General features: G+C 39.8%; 1 protein-coding gene across 1 annotated transcript in view; it reads right to left on the minus strand.

The window, feature by feature from the left end:
• The window catches only part of INSC (INSC spindle orientation adaptor protein), a 130,468-nt gene that overhangs the window by 26,677 nt on the left and 83,470 nt on the right, over positions 1–20,321 (minus strand). The window contains exons 7-8 of the mRNA XM_050954554.1: positions 6,127–6,298; positions 3,726–3,904 (exon numbers count right to left, since the gene is read on the minus strand). Coding sequence (XP_050810511.1) covers positions 3,726–3,904; positions 6,127–6,298 — 351 coding nt within the window. The remainder of the gene's footprint in view (positions 1–3,725; positions 3,905–6,126; positions 6,299–20,321) is intronic.

Genomic DNA, 20,321 nt, shown 5'->3' on the forward strand with positions numbered 1-20,321 from the left:
GCAGGGGATCTTTTCTCCCATCTCAGCTAGGATTTCAGTAAGAGGTAGCAATGGCAGGGGGAGACCTTTGTTTCCTGACCCCACCTTTTCTCTGCCAACAGCACCAAAGCCTTAGGATAGAGATAAAGTCTTCACGGCCTCCATTCCCCCTGCACCATTTTATCTTGTTCCCCCTGCATGATTTTTGACATAGTCCTGTCAAACTGAAGTGGAAGGCACCCAATATGGAGTACAGTGCTTCATTGCCCAAATTCCTCCACCTCAAGTCCTCTGTTCTTAATAATTCTCAGGCAAACATATCCAGACCCATGCTGGCTTCCAACACGAGGCCATCTGGTCAGCAGCTTGAGAACAAGCTGGTAAGCCACCAACCTGAGGTTACTGAGCAGAACCTAGATAAGGAGTCCACAGGAAGAATGAACCAACTGATATTCAAGAAGCTCTGATTATAAAACAATAATTTCTGATGCAGTAATAAAGGGTGGGATTTTCAAGGGATCCTAATTGAGTTAGGCACTCAACTCCTACTGGCTTTCATTGGGAGCTAGGCACTTAACTCTTAGACCCCTTTGAAAACCTCATCCTACAGGCCTTGATCATAAGGTAACATCTGCCTCTCCTCTACTTTTGACCTTAAAATTGCAGGGGGGGCGGGTTATCCCTAAGGCCAACACAACAGGAAAACTTAATAAATGCCCTGAGTGAGTGGTGGAGGAGACAGAAAAAAATATCTAGAAACTAGAGAAAGATAGGCTATGATTTCATCAAAGCCTGCAAGTCTCCAGCAAGGAGCTGCAAAAATGGGAAAAAAAAATCAGGATTATGCGGAAAACAGGAGGAACAGCTAACTAACTATAGGTCTCCAGGACTGAATCAAAGGCCCTCCTTCCCACAAACATTTGAGGAATACGGCTTACTGAAGTATTAAACCAGGAATACAAACATAACTGCTTTAAAATTGATGGTTCACTGCACATTATGTCTTTGTTCCTCTGGATAACGAAAGACCAAAAACTGTTAGACTGTAGTTCCACAACTTCACAGGTAAGGTGAGAATGCTAGCATCACTGAGGAGACAAGATAAGTGGGAATTCAGAAGGAACAGATTTTATTTTATAATTTTCTCCCCATGTACGGAATGAGAGGAGTCCCTGACCCACAAAAGTTTCAATTACGCCTTCCTGTATCTGACAGTGCTAAAGATTCATGAAGGCAACATGATGCAGCAGAGTACCAGCTTTCTCTGTCAGGAGGAGGTTGAGGTCCCTGAACATGAAAAAACTTGATACTTACTAAACAGTCATCGGTATCTGTATTAACACCAATGCCAATTTTATAACTGTTCTTAATGAAAAGGTAGATGCTAATGCATACAAACTCTCTTGTTCCTACTGGAGAGGTACAGTAGTTTTCCCTCTCCTTCTTAATGTAATGCTTTACCCCGCTTCTAGTTTTGGGATGAGAGAAAGTGGGAATTTTGTTGTGAGTGATGGGATGGATCAGCTTCTGCATAGCTTCTGACTGGATACCTGTGAACCAGTCCTTTAGGCCTCAGGAAATGGTTTCTTCTTGGCATCCCCTGATAGTTGTGGGAAAATGCTGTTTTTTGATCTATGGAGCTTTATGATGAGACAGGAAATAGAAATTTTTTTTGTTTTTTGGAGGAGTGGAGACCTATTTTGTGCTTCTTAATGCTTTAAACTGAATATGCAAAGGTATATGTAGGTGACCTCTTACCTATATGAGTTACCTAGGTTTATACCTGCAAAGATCTGGGGCCCTTCACTTACATCTTTTAAATAAAGTGTTTTCTAATGGCATAAAATGAACTAAAGATACTCTAGCATCCTGGAAGTTATCCATGCCCCTCTAAAATGGAAGACAATCTTATTTATTATTAAGAGGAGTGATGCTCAAGTTGGTTTCCTCTAGGAAGTATTGGCCAGCAGTGTGAATGGACAGCATAGATATTTTACAACAATAAACCCAGGGATGTTTGTGTTACTATTCCACACAAGTTCACCATTTACACTCAAAAGTTCCTTTTCAGTTATTGCTAAAAGGAGGTTATTTTATATAGGGAGGTGATTTCTCTAGGCACTCTAGTTTAATTCAATATCCTGTTCTTTAGTAGAATGTATGCTACTATGAAGAAAATGGCCAGTCTGGCTCCCAAAGTCCATAGTGACTTTACCATGGAATTCAAAGGGAACAGAATTGTGCCCACTGGTAGGAGGAAACATAGGACAAATAATTAGAGAGGATATGAAAGAAGGAGCGAGAGCACATAAATTACATATAGTAAATAATGGGCATACAGTAAAGCCAAACACCACAGCCTAGATCTTCAGGGGCACCAGAGCAGGGCTTGGCATACCAGAGTAGGGAAGGGGCATCCATGGCTTTTTACATTTTACACCACCTTTCTACCACCATTCTCAATTCCTTCTGGTGACGATAAAATGGCCACAGGTGCAAGTTAGAGCAGCCTCAGTGATCACGTGTTTTACTGCATCAGATGATGTCTACTTTGGAGCCTCCCCAGAGCCAAGGTCACCGGAGAACACTGTCCTTCTGCTGTGCCACTCCCATCCCAAGTACAACATTGGACGGCAGAAGGTTGGCTATGTCATCCCAATTCTGAGCTGCTGTCTTTAGCCAGGTTGAAGTCACCTTTGTGCTGCTGCAGTGGCATGAAGGAGACTGACTTAACAGGGGCTGAGGATCTGACCCCATTGCTGTATCTAGATTGCCCACAAAAGGTAGACAGCTGATGAGGTTAGAGCCTCATCCTCTACCACACTGGCTAGCAGAGCTGACAGGCTCAAAACAGGATATAATTCTGTACTGCCTTAACATGAGTAATAGTGAGTGCATCTCTGAAAATTGGGAGCTCTAAAAAGTACTTTATCTTATTGAGGCTGAATTCATACTACAGCTCTCACTTAAGCAGTACCCTTCTCGAACAACCCTAATGCAGGCCAGTGACTCATGGGTATATATGAGCTCTTTGTGATTAATTATGCCTAACACATTTCTTTGCATTTAACTCCTTAGATTTCTTTAATGAAAAAAGAAAAAAAACTACTTCACTTGTTTAAGCTACTTGCTACTTAGTTGAGCTTTGGATCAAGTCCTATTATATGAATCAGGCGCTTATTTAGCCTGTAGAACTAGCAAACTCTTACTTTCCAATCCTACAAACACTTACATGCATGCTTAACTTCATGTAGGTGAGTAATTAGGACTACATGCATGCAGAAAGTCAAGCATGCACAAAAGTGCTTGAAGGATTTGAGCCTTAAAGAGCTGCACACAGATTGTTTTGCATTTATGTTTAAATGATGGCCTATAGGCTTATGGAGATTTTCTATTGTGCATTAAATTTTCTAATAACCATAATTTTCTTAAATCAAAACACATGGTTTTCACACTAAGCAAAGGCCCCTTTTCCCAGTCAGGATTATATACATGCTTTCAAATATAAAACCTCAGCCATTTTTGATAAAGCCATGTTCAAAATAACTTTGTTCAATATTGTTCAAATTACACAGACAGAGGAAAAAGAAAAATTTGGGCAGAAACCAACCATGGAAAATATGGGACCAAATGAAGTTTTGAACACATCCAGAACTGGACATTAGAATTGAAACTATTGAGCCATTTTATAATAAGAACTGCTATAGGCATGTGTAAACATAACATTTTTTTCAAAAACCACTCACCTGATCTCGAGAATATGGAGTATCCACTATCTGCTTGTCAGCACAAGCTGCTAGAAGAATTTTCATTGCATTCAAGTGAAGCAACATCTCACAAGCCATTGTGTCAAAAAACGTAATATTGGCAAGTGCTGCTGAAGCCAGAAGGAAAACTTCACCAGTTGAGGCCTCTTGGCACAATTCTACAAATGCAGAAAATAATTTAATTAAAATAAATCATTTATTCCTCCAGCATGAAAAGGTTTGTATACGAGTTAAATATTTGTCTGAAATTAATATCAGACATTTCCACTTGCATTTTTGCAGACTGGACTGAAGCAGATATAGATGGCAAGATAAATCTAGACTACAAGTCTCTGGGAGCATTCACTTAATTAGTGACCTAGGCTATCACACTCGAATAACATCCAATGGAGAAACTTAAGATAATTGTTATATTACTAAACAAAATGAGATGCAGTCAGCAGATGGGTAAAACTAATGGATCCATGAGAATAAAATTCTGCAATTTATCTTACTGTTTCTAAAACTTTTTTTATAATCTAAGACTATCCTGTATATTTTTAAATTTTACAGACATCTTAAAAAATGCTGCAGACATAGCTATTATCATCATAACCTCCTAAGTGCCTTTTAATTCCTGTACACATTTACTTTAACTAGGTCTGAGTCACCCAGCAATTTGATTTCAGTGCGCTTTATAAATTAAAAATATGAAGAGAGAGTCATTCAATTACTCAGCTATAAATATTACAAGGAAATTGATGACTGGATAGTGAAAAGACTTCCCCAAATTTGAGTCATTGTATTCCTAAAGCTTATATTGCTTAGGCTTGGTGCATCATCAGCTGATGATTTGGTGGTGGCAATCAAGGAAATAGCCTTCTCCTCAATGACTCTGCCCAGAGGAATACTGATTCATTTTGGCATATTCCTGGCTGGCCACGATTGCTGGGCTTAAACACTGGTTGGCGGCTAGCAAGTTAGCTCAACAAGTGGAGTATAAAGCAAAAATTGACAGCTGAGAAAGCTGGATTACCTTGCTCTTTGAAGATATGTCCCCACATTCTCATGCATCCCCAACTCCCTTCCTGTCCCTCCCCAACACACAGTGTACGGGTTCCAGGGCAAGCGTGCTATGGGCTTCTAATCTTCAGACAAGATGCTGAGGCCCAGTCTGGAACAGTACACTGAACAGTATAAAGTATCAAATAAGGTCTAGCAGGTTTCATACTCACTGTATTGGACAAGATAGTATGATTGCCATATTTGAGATCTAGGATAACTTTCCATCTGGCATATTATTCCAACCCCAGGGACAGGTGTCTTTCAGCTTCTGCTGCTCAACAGGCCAATGTTTGTGATGAACTGTTTACCTGCATCTTGGATTTTGTTGAATTTGTAACAGTTCTGATTGGAGCATCCCCAGGTGTTGCCCTATAACTCCATTTCAGGCTGGGATTGAGTAAATTAGAGGTGGAGTAGACTGGGTGTTGGTGGGATAGAGCAGAGACCTATGTATCTATTCTGCAGGTCTTGCATATGCAGTTAGATGATGATTCTGGTATCTGTTAGTATATGTAACTATGGATTGTTAAAGATGAATAAGTATTTATATCTTTAATATGGAGGGAGTGGAAGAAGCACTTATTCGGAAGAGTCTTGCACCGGAAGAGGCTAGAAAACAGCATTAAAAACTAAAGGTTCCCCTACCTAGCAAAGACTAAATACAGATATGAATGACATCTCAGACCATGATACTAGCTTCTTAATTTACAAGAACGTCATCATTAACCCCAGATAAAGGCAAACCTCAGTCATGTGTGGTAGCATATCATTGTTGACTGGAGGATGCATTTTGGTCTTCATAATTATGTTGTACTTGTCACCACTACATTCCACCTCTTGCCTTAGCATGGACTGAGATCCTAATGAAAAGGCCACTTTTTAATGCACAAGAACAAGTTATACAGTAATGTTTTGTATAAAGTATCATACAGTTGTAGAAAAGATAATGGGCTTGATATTCCACTCACTTTCACCAGTTTTACACTGATAGCTCTCCACTGACTCCTGTATTCTTACTCCTGATTTACACCAGTGCAGGTGAGATGATAGCCAGGGCCACTTTTTAGGCCTTAAATGGCTACTATTTTCACAAATAAATTGTATTTGAACTTTGGCTAAAAGTCAAGAATGTTAGAACTATTGAAGAATTTCAGGATTTAAAACAATTGAGCTAATCCACATAGATTTCTACTGTGGAACGTTATAGTGGCAAGAAAGGTAAATACTTCTTAGAGAACATTGCTAATGGAGGAAAGTCAGTCTTTCATCGTAAGTTTCTTTTTCCTTTTCCAGTAAATCTAACAGAAAAGGCTTAAAACAAACCATGTCTACTTACTGACAAGTGCTGTGACAATTTCCTCCATATTCTCCAGAAAGCTGCTGAGATGCTGAGTGAAAGTGAGATGTGGAGATGTGATTTGTGCTATTACTGCTGCTGCTTCTGCACGAGTGGCTTCAGAATGGGTCCTATCTGTGAGAATGTCAGCCAAGCACAATATCCCGTCAACCTTGAGTGGGAGGAAGGGGAACAGTTGGATACAGGTTAACCAGGGAGACAAATATTTTCACAGCTAAATTAGTATTTACATGTGTGCATTGTATACTACTTACAAAACCACTGAACTGATTTCTTTTCAAAATTGGCTTGAATCTTAGGACTCAATGACATATACCAAACAAAAAGTTAACAGATTCAGCCTTTTTAAAAACTGAGTGCAACATAAAAAAAATATTCTCAGAATGCACAGGAGTGGGGAGAGGGGGTAGGAAGCTTTTATAACTCAAATTGACTGAGCTGATTTTGCTCAAACATAACAAAAATGTTTTGGCAGACCAAGCATGGAAAATCCCACTCTAAATAAGAATTTGTTTGTTAAAGTCAACAGATATTATGTCACAGTCTCATTGAAGTCCCTGTTTGTGCGTGTCATTTCACTCAACTTACCCAATATTGCAATGAGCTCCAAATGGGGAACCTTGAGGAGCTCATTGACAATGCCAAAAAGCCAATACAGGACGAAGGCCTATAATTGTCAGCCTCTAGCCATGACAGAAATAAGAAGATTGTTGTAGATCAGCAGTTTCTGGGAAGCTAACACAAGTATAGCATAGGCGCATACTGTCTCAAACCAGAGCTATAGCTATTAGTTCCTTACAAGTTTTGAAAAGTAAAACAAAGCAAAGATTTGTATACCCCTGTACATCTGGAATTACTGATATCTTCAGAGTATGTTCCTTTTAGCAGGCATAAATATACACACATACGTATACACTTACTCTGTGTTATAATGCACCCTTTTACACATTGATGTGCTAAAACACGACATGATTAAAACAGCCAACACAATGTGACAGGTCATATTGTAAAAATTTGATACCTATTACCCAGATAACCAGCAGATAAGAGCAATGAAAGACCTATGGACAATGTCATAATCAATGTATTTGTAGACCAGTAAAATTTGTTTTCTGACTGTGCTACATATTCCTGAATAATTCACCATGTTGCCATGTAGGTAGGCAGATGGGCTTATTAAGGCTGTTTTACATTTGTGAACACAGAAATTGAACATAATGATCCAGATTCTGCTATCTGTTACATCCATGTAAATCAAGAGTAATTCCATCGATCTCAGAGTTGCACACAAATCTCAATAATGGACAGTAGAATTCAGCCTGACAGTTAAAAAAATATTACCCCTTTGGTAAGCTTTGTTTGGAAGCTCCTCTAAAATCTAATTTTTTTTCCATTTGCTTCTTTACATGGTTTCTGTTCTCTATCAGCTCACAGTAGTTGGACAGATTTTATAACTCACTTTTACAGACCTTCCTCCAAGAGGAAGATTCAGGAACAATAAGGAAAAAAAAGGGGAAAAAAGAAAGGAAGAAAACAAGTATAACCCTTCCTTTCCATCCTCCCAATCCCTATTTGTGAGAGATTGGGAGGACTCTACTGGAAGGTCATAAGATCTTAACTATCTCTTCACTTCCTAGGTGATGATTATATATTAATTTCTACACAAAATGAGTCCCTGGGGGAGTCCTTTTATCATTATATTTTAAATGTGTTGTGGAGCTCCTAGAGCAGGGATCGGCAACCTTTGGCACACAGCCCACCAGGGTAAGCACCCTGTTGGGCGGGGTCGGTTTGTTTACCTGCCACATCTGCAGGTTTGGCCAATTGTGGCTCCCACTGGCCACGGTTCACTGTTCCAGGCCAATGGGGGCAGCAGCGGCCAGCACATCCCTTACCTCAAGCCGATTCCCACAGCCAGGGCTGGCTCCAGCATTTTTGCCACTCCAAGCAGCGGGGAAAAAAAATAAAAGCCACAATCAGTGGCACTTCGGTGGCAGGGACAGAGGGACCCACTGCTGACTTGCAGCTGAAGAGCCGGATGTGCTGCCCCTTTCCGTTGGCCACCCCCAAGCACCTGCTTGCTATGTTGGTGCCTGGAGCTGGCCCTGCCCACAGCCCTCATTGGCCTGGAGTGGTGAACTGTGGCCAGTGGGAGCCACAATCGGCTGAACCTGTGGACACAGCAGGTAAACAAACTGGCCCGACCCATCAGGGTGCTTACCCTGGCAAGCCTCATGACAAAGGTTGCCGATCCCTGTCCTAGAGCAAAGGACAGGAGGCTATTTTTATAAATGTGTGGATAAATACAACAAACTCACATAAAAAACAAGCAAAGAGGCACACTAGCATCATGGGAAGTTTTGGGAATGTTGCCAGGTAGGGCACACTCTCTTTAATTATTAGGCAGTACTTGAAGACTGCATAGAGAGGTGCCTTAGATTTTGGATGTGTTGTTCTTCTGATTAGTCTCCGATGCTTCTCAATACCCCAATTTAGCACTTTTCAGAGATATCAGGACAGAGAAAAGATCGAGCAACCTGTTGCATAGTCAGGAAGAATCTAGCCCTGCCGAACTATGCCAGGAATGACTACCTGAGCGTAAGCTGAAATTCTGAGGACTGGCCATATTCTCAGTTGTCCAACTGCCATATGTAGAAAAGCAGTCAAGGCAACATACCTACCTTGGGCTTCTGGGAAACTTACATGGACTTATCAAATGCACTCATCAATCAAGCAATTTAGGCTTGTGGAGCAGTCTCATTCTCTCCACCCAGTCAATGTTTCCTTAAACCTTGCATATTTTTAATATTCAGTCATTTGTCTCTAAATGGTTTGTTTAAAGCTTCTCTTGTTCCCATTTTAGTTATTTATTAATATACAATGCCAAGTTACCTTAATTAAATGTCCCTGTGGGACATAAATTAAGTTGTTTGGTAAGCCATGGCAATTTCTGTACTCTAGAAGATCTATCAAATTCCTAGGAACAGGAATTACCATCTTGAAGATCAGTCATTGGGATGTACTTTTTAAAGGGAAATATAAATATTCAACTGGATCCCTATTAACATCAGGAAATACAACAAAGGAAACAACATCTCTTTGGATGTGTTCCTACTGATTACAAATGGTGTTCAGACTAGATACTCAAAAAATGACAGGAAGAGATGAATTACTTTTCAATGTTAAATTTTTTTGACAAGCTTTCAATATTAATCTGCCTAGAGCAAGATATTTTCTTCTAGTTATGGCAGAATTCTACAGCTTGAAACTGGGGATTCACAGAACTCATTTAGCTTCAAGGTGTATTAATAGAACTCTGTCAAAAATTACTATGTCCTCACAAACTGATTTAGTAGCCAATGTGTGCTAGACATCATCGTGAGCAAAAAAAAACCAACCTACTTTGTCATCCTGAAGCCTTCCAGTATCACACCTTGTTTGGGATGAAAAAAACGCTAATGACAATAGTCAGTTGAAAAAAATTATGTATATATTTCAAGACATTCAAAAAATACTGCAGCAGGGACTGGCTCAAGTGTTTGGTAACAGGTTACACACAGACTTTCACCTTTAAAGTCACTGGTTCAAACCAGACCAAGGTCATGACCTGTTGACTATTATTCAACTACCTATGTGGAAAGACTTCAGTGCAGTTGTTAATAGAAAGGAATCCTCATCCCCAAAACTGCCATCACAGCATATGGCACTAACTTGCACCCTTGCTGACAGTCTCAGCAGAAAGGCCCGGGGATGAATACCTTGAATGAGAGAGTGAACCTCCCAGCTGCTGTGCATACTTTATGAATAAAGGATTAGTTTCCTGTTTCATTCTAATAACTTTTGCATTGAAAAAGAAATTCATATACTGAAATATGTTGAGATCTTAGGTTACGTCTAAACAGCAAAGCCATATGAAAATCATCTAGAAAACTTACTCAGAAGAGCTAAAATAGAACTAAATATACAACAGCAATCCAAATGTAACTGCTGCTTAGAAAATACATTTAGCTACATAATTTATACTGTAAATGTATACAAATGTTTACAAACGCAATGCATGAGCATGCAGTGAACACAAGTATAAGAGAGTGTTTATTTTCACCACTAAGAAGAGAGAGGGGAGAGAGAGAGACAGGACCATGCATGATTTATCATACATCTCCATTCATGAAGAGACAGAACTCACAGGCAAGTAGGGATTATAAAGCTATATTATCAAGAAGATCTGGCTACCTCTCAGAAAGCTGTGACAGAACTGTAGCCTCTCATTGTTGGCTTCCCTGTAATAATTGGACTAAATAATAAATAGCCAAACATTTGAACCATGGATATCTACATATCAATTTAGAGCCTACCTTTAAATGCTCAGGTTTGAAAAATTTGGCTATATACACCAGAAGGGCATTGTAAGGATTAATGAGTGTCTATACTATGCACTGAAGTATTATTAACTATTAATTTCTATTTTCCCCAAATAGAATTCAGAATAAAACAACCCACATGTCTTTATGTCAAACCAACTCACTATAATCAGAGTTTCAAAATAATCAGTCTAGGTCTTTCATGGTTCCACTTTTCAATTCTCCTCCATCCTTTTTCAACAGCCAGGCTTCCCATCATCAGCTGTGGCTGTCAGGAACTCCAGCAGAATCTGTCATTGCCCCTGATACTGTGAGGCCTTCAAAAGGCATCGCCTTGCGCCATGCAACTGTAGATGGACTCCACCTACCCACAAGAGTAGCAGGGCTCTAACAGGACTTATTTTCTTTCCCTCGCCTCTCTTTACTCTGAGAGTGAGTAGAATGGGGGATATGTAAATTCCCTATTTCCATTGTAATGCTTTACTTTGAGCCATGGCCACAGATCTCAGAGACACAACACTTTCTGTGCTCAAGGGCTCACAAGTCCACGTATCCAGAAGGATGAACCATAATCACCAGAGCCTAGCTACTTATACATTGACCTTCTATTCATTTAGCAAGTAGGTGGCATCAGATGTGGGACTAGGAACACAGTGGTTAAGCAATTTTCCTGACCAGTATTTTGCATTTCCTTCCCATGTCTTTGCAATCCATACACATTTTGTAAAGTATCACTAAAAAGCAGCAACCACCACACGGTAGAGGTGAGGGAAAGCAGATCTAGGACACCAGAAAAAATCTCCTACTATTATAAATCATGATGTGGAGTATTTTATGTCCCTATGGCCCAGACAACAGCTTGTATCTCTGTGTCTTGACCAGAAACTCTCCCCTGCCCCCAATACAGGAAACTTCATGTAACTAAACTGATCTTCCTTGGAAGCATATACTGATTCAGCTGTAACAGAAATTGAACCTGTGATTCCACTGAGTGTAAATATTGCAAACTTGAGGATTAGACCACCAACCCATCCACAGGGGCACACTTTCCTAGGCAGTGTAAGACCCCATTCCCTCCAACATACTTTAGGTCCATTTCTCCAGTGACTCGCATCTTGTATAGTCATTTACACCCATGCAAGGTAGGTGTAAAATACTACCACTTGTCTGTGTGGTGAACTGTGATCTGGGAGAAAAAAATAAAAGAGAAAGTGCTAGTGACTCCATGAAGTCCACTCGAGACTTCACTTCTGCTATCCACTATATGAGGACAAACGCTTAGGTAGCAGAGTGATGGTTTGCAGTAAAAAACCACGACAGATTGCCTATTTGACTTGGCTGTCTATCAGCCTGTGTTTCATACTGACTTGGTGCAGGAGTAAAGGACTATGCAAGGTACAAGACAAATGGAGAATAAACCCATAGTGTGTAAAAGATATATACAATTGAATGATTAGAGCTTCTGCCCAGTACTTGCTGTTTATAACTAAAAGCCAGTATCAAAATGTAAAGGACAAATGGCCTTCCCTTGGTCTGCCACTGACTTTTGCTTTCATACTTTTGATCTGCTGAGTTGCTGTATTTGGAAAAGGGGGCTTGATTTAACAGTGAGAAAAATATAAGAAGGATATATCCTGGCTGGCCCATAAAACAATAGGCTTGGTATTTTAGACTCATAAAACCAGATTAGTCATCTTTATTTTTTCTTTTACAATGATGCAATATGCCAGCAAATTTAGCCCAAGATCTGCTTTATGCGGTTTTGGCAACCATTTAAAAAAAAACGCTCCAGCAAGCAACACCATTTATAAGTGTCCAATAATAAATTTTAAAATGACAAGAGAACAATCTAATAAAAGCACTTAAACATCCAAAAAGAAACTGCTGCTCAAAGCATTTATATAATTAGCTTTCACACTGAAAGGAACTTTGGATAGCTGCCCTGTTTTCTGTTTAATTCTGGTGAGGTAATCAGATAAACGTCAAATTCGTTCATCACCTTGGCAATACAAAAGAATGGGTCAAAGCCATAAACACAAACAAAGGAATTCTATGAATGCAACAAGATTTTGCAAAGACTTTGCATTTGAGGAACATTATTTGATAAGCACTTTATTATATGCATTACTGATATGTCATTATTGATTACTGGAAAAGCTAGGGGAGCTTAAATTCTTAAAGGCACAACCTTATAATGTAAATTTCACTGGTGTGACAGTGACTGATTTCATGCACAGATGTCTTCTGGATGGAAATGATTTCCATTTATCACAACAGGAGAGAAAAATTTAGCCTTGTCCAGTGGCACAGGAATCATTTTTATAGTGAGGGTGCTGAGAGCCACTGAACCAAACTGTAAATCCTGCATATGATGGAAGCCACTTCAAGCCAGGGGATGCAGCAGCATCCCCAGCATCCTAATTTCAGAACCTATGGCCTTGTCCTCTCGTCAATACACGTTGATCTCTCAGAAACATTAAATGAACACAGGGTTCTGTAAAAGCAATTTGGACTGGTTCCAGTGAAATCCTGGCATTTAATGAGGTGGCTAATATGGAATGTCTGAAAAATGACATTAATGATTTCCTGATTTGGAGTATTATGTAAATAGAAGTCTTAACCTTTAAAGCATTGAAGACTCCTCTTGTATCTTCTGTAGCAAGATCCTGAAGCAAAATAATCTCGTCTTCCCTACAACCCATACTGGAAAACGAGAGCTCTTCTACTTCTATAACCATCATCTGGTTTGTCCCCGCCCTCCAAGTGCACTGTAACAGGCCTTTTCCAGAGAGCGGATCACCTGACACTCCCTGCCCATACTCCACTGACACCAAACTGATTTCTACTTACACTTCAATTTCCATGTTGGTTTTTCCCCCATTCCCTAAAATGACCTCCCAATGTGATTCACTTTCCCCATGCTGGTTCTCAGTCGGAGAAAGATCCTTAATGGGTAACAACCACTTTCCCATAGACTCCCATAGTCAGCTCCCCTGGATATGCTAGCAGCCCACACTTGGGTTCTGTTGGGGAGAAGCAGCAGTTTACAGAATTTCCTCCCTGTACTCAGCAGAGGAGAGGCACTGCCTCACTGGAGGAGCTGTGCTGTCGAGGAAGGAAAAGTTCTTTGACCAAAGGGTGCTCTTTTCTGTGAAAAGAGACAAGAGGAAGGGCAGTGGGATTAGAAGCATAAAGGGGAAAGAGACAAGGGATGGGGGGAAATGCCTCAAGTTGTGTTCCACCCTTCACAGGGTTGATGTGTCACATTTTGGGTTTGAAAGTGGAGACTGCATCCCACAGTACAACATTGGGAGGAATGCGGGGAAAAATATCAGAGTTGAGGTTAACTTGGTTTTTCCTTTCTTCCACACTTGTTATGTATTAGTGTTTAGCACCTGCAATTTGAAACCAGAACAGAATAGCTAGGAGCTACAGGTAATGAGATGAACACTATGGTAGTTGAGAAACTAAAAGGCAATGCTTTCAGTATCAGGGCAGAAAAGCTCAAAGCTACAGAGCTGGATTACAACTCAAACAAAACCATACTGAAAAATTATCGTTGGAGGAGGGGAAGCAAGAAATTACCACATTTGCCTTTGTGCAAAAGAAAAATATGTCTGAATCATTAGCTCCACACTCTTGGAACAGACCACACTTCTTTTTCAAAACTACAGTATGAAACATTAAGTGACCTTCCACTGTATTGCAACTGTTCAAAACAGAATACAGTGGCATACAATATATCCTTATTTCGATGAATGGATATTTATGAGCATGAATCTCCGATCATCAAGATGGAACTATATCCTATAATTATAATCCTATAATGCTTCATCTTCACTGTCTATGAATTTTTTTTAACTCATCTTGCACTTTTTAAATGCAAAAGGCCTACATTTTTGCCTACAATTTCCACTTAAAATTTATGAAATGAGACAAAAAATAATTCCACCTTCCATATAGCACTATTTCATATTTCAGCAGTTGCCAGTTTGAGATGCTGTCCAGATCCCCAGCAGGTGTCAGCTGGCATAGCTCAACTGACTTTGAGGGAGCTCTGCTTATTTACACCAGCTAAAAATCTGATCCACTGTTATTAACCCAAGAGGATACAGAGTAAAGGCTAAATACAATTGTTACCATTAAAATGTTTACAAATGCCATTCCAAGAAATTAGCACTAGGAACATAGACTAGAAGGAACCTCCTGGGTCACCGAGTCCAGTCATCTTCTATCCTGGGCAACCTATACTGCAGTGTTTGTGCTATTCCATTAGTTTACCTTATTTTAAGTATAGGGAATATCATGGTAAAACTATCTAGTAGTAAAACAAAGTTGCATTGACAGGGGCTCTGGAACAATTTTAATAGTGGGGGTGCTGAGAGCCATTGAATCAAACTCTGTGTATAATAGAAACCACTTCAAGCCAGGGGTTGCAGCAACACCCCAACTCCACCTTTGTGCGGTGATTTTCATTGCTACCTCTGAACAAAGAGGCCATGGGAATTAATTGCACTTAACCCATACTTTTTACAGTAAAGGATGGTGTGGAATTTCATTTAGGCTGATCAGCATCAATGCATTTAAACCGAGCGGATTTCAAATTGCTGGCAACTGTCATCATGATAGCACTTTTCAGGTATCTAAAAGGGTGTCATCAGTCGGAAGGAGAAAACTTGTTCACCTTAGCCTCTAAGGATAGAACAAGAAGCAATGGTCTTAAACTGCAACAAGGGAGGTTTAGGTTGGACATCAGGAAAAAGTTCCTAACTGTCAGGGTGGTTAAACAATGGAATAAATTGCCTATGGAGGTTGTGGAATCTTTATTTAAGAGTAAGTTAGATAAATGTCTATCAGGGATGGTCTAGACAGCATTTGGTCCCGGCATGAGGGCAGGGGACTGGACTCAATGACCTCTCGAGGTCCCTTCCAGTCCTAGAATCTATGACTCTATGAATCATATTTTGTTTCAATTAGCAACTGATGATTGAGCCCATATTGATCTCAAAACCAGCCTGGAATTTTGAATTTTCTTCCCTCTGAAGGTGACTGCATTATTTAAGGAATATTTATTCCTCACTATGCTTAGCCAATGAATGGTCTTGGTTTTCGGGTGTTCCCCGCACCTCAAAAAAGAAAAAGAAAAGAGAAGATCTGCTCCACTATCTGAGGAATACTGTCATATGGTATGTCAATGAAAGATCTTAGACTTATTGCACAGGACAGGACTGAAAGCTACCTTTAAACACACAGCATGAAAGTTAGTTTCATTCAAAAAATGGCTATCCCTAATGCAGCAGGTCTTGCAGTAATAGTGAGGGAAGAAAACAAAAACAATCTTGTGTTTCATTTCTGATTGCGAGGGCTTTGTTGGACCCCTTCTATTATTTTCATAAAAGTGCTGCATCAAAGTGTTGGGCTCATTGGGACCAAGAGGTAAAGAACAGGTTGAGTCCTAACCCTCAGACACCATAGATATACTAATCATGGCAATCAACTCATATTCCCTTGTGTTCGGTATTTAGGGATGAACTAGGCTGATTATGGATAAAAGCACCTTGATTACTTGTAAAACACTGGGATTAGCAGAAATTTCACTGTTTTAGGCTCCAGTGTACCCTCTTGTGCAGACAGGAAAGAGAAGCTCCAGCAAACTCCCATAAGGCTCATGTCAGCAATTTCATTCAACTCTTCCCTTCAAGAATAAAGGGCTTGGGTAAGAGACAGGGTATACAGCTGCACAGATCCCAAGAATCTATGAGGAAGAGAACACATGATCTTGCAGAGTGTTCTCCTCTGTACTGCTTCTCTGATTTGCCCCAGCAAACCAAATCAGGAACCAGGCTGCTATTGGCCAAGCACTTTATGCCTGTACAACCCCTTAAAGCTCAAGGCTAAAGTTAACGTGGCTTCAGGCCACACTACTTTAAAATGCATTATCCAGTGCCACAGGAGGAGAGAATGCCAAGGAGAAAGGCATCTGTGTCTCTTTGCTGCACCCCTTGCAGAGACCCAGCTCTTCAATACATCCATAGTATGGGTGCTGTGGGTTCCAAGGAAGGCTGGGGGAGGGACAGTGCCATGGGGCCCACATCCACACCACCCAGAATCCAGCCTCTTCCTGCTTGAATACTATGCTATTATAGCTGGTATTAAGTGTCTGTCTTTTTGGATTCTTAGGTTGCATCTATAACATTGGAAGGAAAATTATTGAAGACCAGTGACTGTTCTGCATAGGGCTCAGTACTGATAGGACAACATTTTAAAATGATTTCCAGTTTGTACTCGGGCAGTATTTTGTCAGTACTGTACTTCCTGCTTTTTGTCAGTGGTCTGGTTCTCCCCCCTCCCTGTCTCCCTGATAGCCAAGATAGTTGTTTAAAAACAACAGCACCAACGTACATCAGCTGGAACTCGTGTGGGTCAGCTGTAGGGTCAGGGGCTTGTGCAATGGGAAGCACTATTTTTGTCTGCATATGATGAAGTTTGGGGTTCAGATTTCCCAGACTATTTGAGTGCTGATTGAACTCAAGTCAAAAGGTTTCTATCTCATCTAGCCCTAGAGTTTTCTGGCTTAATACACTGGTTTATTTTTAAAATTGTAGAAATAAATATATATTTTATTTGTAGCAATCTCTGATGTCTGCATTACAGATTCCACAAATTATGGCCCTGTTTCTTTTAAATAATGAATAAGTCTTTACATTTTATACTCTGGGTCTGCATTTCATTAAAATGAAGCTGCAAAAAGAAAAAAAAATGGACTGAGCAATGTAAGATGAGAGAAACTGTCACATAAGATATAATAATGCTGAACAAGATGCTGGGACCTGAAACCTGGGTTTAAACAAGGATTGCACATTAGCAGTTTCCATGTAGCCCTCATTTTTATTTACCCTGGGGGATCACAGTCAGAGACAAAAACTACTCCTATATACAAACAAGAGGTCTAGGCCTATGCATAGCATGGCACTCTTGGAAATGAGATGTGTTCACTGAAAAACATGTTCCGATCATCTAGTTTTAAATAAATAATGTCATAGGCACTTGATTGCATGAGGACACATTATCAAACACCTGGTGCCTGGCATTTAGAAACAAGAGCCTTATTTCAACACATTTGATTACTTTGTATTTTTTTGTTGAGTCTTTTGGAGTGACACTGTGGATTTTATGCTCAAAAAGTGCCTGTCAATGTATTTCCAGTAAGAAAAAAAATTCACAGAGGACTTTTCTGGTGTATTACAATAATGAGAAGTCATCCCTCGCCCCCCACCCCGAACCTATCCAACAAGAGCTGGACTCAGGACACCATCAGAGAAGCAGTCATTATCAAATAATCTGACTTTTCATATTCCCTTTTCCCTAGAAGAAAATATCTGACACATTTTTTCTGTTGCTTTAGATTAAGTCCCCCATCAGAAGCCTGAACTTATTCAAACACATACCTTCAAATCTTTCACTGTGCTAGGAAGGATCCTTGGATAATTTGAAAAAATAGAGTAAGTAAATAGTAGTACACCTACATGTACCCAAAACCCCCACATTAAAGTAAAGTCCTCACACAGACCAACAGACACATATACAATTAAGTAAAAGCTGACAAATCCATCCTCAACCCAGAGCATTATGCCACAGGGGTTGTGGCAGGAAGCACAGGAGGTATTTTAGAACAAGCAGTGCAGGTGTATGCAAAGTATAAACACCAGAGGTTGCTGCTTTTCTCACTGCAAATTTAGGGCTCCAATCCTGTAAATGCACATGTATGGGCAGGCCATTACACAGCCTGTTTTCCTGTAGGTAAGTTGTCCACGAACCATTCCCGTTTTCTATTAATGAATGACTTATTCATAACTATTTGCCAAACACCTCTCTCAAATGTTTCTCATTTCAAGGTAGTCACTAATTTTAGTCTAAAAGTTGTCTACATTCTATGCAAATTTGTCTCTCTCCCCCCACTCTCACACACATTTTATTGTTGAAAATTATTTATGTCAGAAACAGAGAATCATAAAACTCAGGTTAGGAGAAAGGAAGGAATTCCACAGCATCTTAAGCTTCCTGCATGAACCATAAATTGGTGTCCCTCATTTTCACTCGTCACACATGATGCCCCTAATTTGGGCCTTGGCAGAAAATTCTTCTAAACTGCATATCTCCCTGACATGGCAGAGTTCCATCAAAAAGTTGTTCTAGTTGTTAGACACACTTTTTTTAATGGAGTGCATATGCAGTAACCAGATGCAGAGTAACAATCTGATATTTTCTTTAAGTAGTAGTTACTGAGTATATAGAGCACCAATTGTTCAAAATGAAATTTTAAAAATATATATAAGTGACAAAACCCATATCATGGGCTCAAAAACTTGCCAATATTCCATTTTTAAAGCAAAGTTTATTTTTGAACTATAAAACGACCACTAGGCATCAAGAATTAATAAAATTCTATTTGTTCCAGTCATACCTTTAAAATAGCCTTGCAATTATTTTAGCAAATCGATTTAAATAAGTTAGCTTCAGGCCTGAGCCTGTGCATGCCAGATTTCATCTGCAGAGAATTTTTACAGCTAAGTTGTACAGGCTTAAGATAATGGTTTATAGTGGAAACACTCGGTACTTTAACCATAGAACTTCTAGTGGGTAACTTTATAAAAGTTTCTTTGTGTTGTAATAATGACATAGGACATGACTGCTTTATTATGATGACAACAACAACTCACTAAGTAGCAAAAGGTTAGACCGTTAACTGGTGTATGTCAGTGTAACTCCACTGACTTCAGTGGAGTCAGGCTGACCTAGACTAGCTGAAGAATCTCCTCTTTTTGTCGCCTACAAATACTAGTTTATATCATGGCGGTTACACCAAAATATTTAAATTTGGTTAACATGTGAGATTCAAGCTTAAATTCAGCTGTTTACACAAGCATCCGTGCTGGACAAACATTTAGAGACCTGCTATGAACCATCAGATGAAATTATTTCACAGCTATATCACTTAGAAATTACCTGATATTTCTCCTTTGTGGAAAAAATGCTGAATATGACAGGGATGTCTTTTTTTGTTGGAAGCAAGGATATTGCTGAGAGGCTACAATGAAGAAGTCATTATATCAGCTGAATATTTCCTCTTCCTTCCTTCAATACTGTTTGCTTTCTGATCCATCAAGGTTCTGATATAGGAAAGCATCCTCAGGACAGCATTGGATCATGGTATACACACGAGAGGTCTAGTCAGGCACCTGATCAATCAGCTTATGGCTGACAAGCTCTATTTGAGAGTGACACAGCTTGTTACACTTTTCACAGATCCACACGTTGTCTGAGTTGGAATCCAAAATTACTGTATGCTTTCTTGTTTCTCAATTTGCTTCCATCGGCTGGTCAAAGCTGCTTCCGGTTAAACTGCATCCTGTGCCAGATATTGCCTCCAGATTGGAAAGGATTCTGCGCAGACCTCCAAGCTGTCTACATTGCAGCTGAATGACTTCATATTATTTTTATAAAGAGTGACCTCACTTTCTAGAGCCACCATGAATCTTGCTGTACAAAAATATTCTTGCGGATATGGTCTTCTCCCATTCGTCTAACATGATTGAGCCATTACAATTTCCTCTTCTTAATAGTGGTTTCTAAATGTGTCAGTCCTACACACTCCAGCACTTCTGCATTTGGTATTTTGTCTTCCCACTTTATTTTCAGGATCTTGCACAGGTATCTCATATGGAAGCTGTTCAGTCTCCTGATGTGCCTAGCATATGTAGTCCACATTTATGAACCATAAAGCAAGGAGGACAGCACACAAAAGTCTCAGAT

This window comes from Gopherus flavomarginatus, chromosome 5 (genome assembly GCF_025201925.1).
Source record: "Gopherus flavomarginatus isolate rGopFla2 chromosome 5, rGopFla2.mat.asm, whole genome shotgun sequence".
NCBI classification, from domain to species: Eukaryota; Metazoa; Chordata; order Testudines; family Testudinidae; genus Gopherus; species Gopherus flavomarginatus.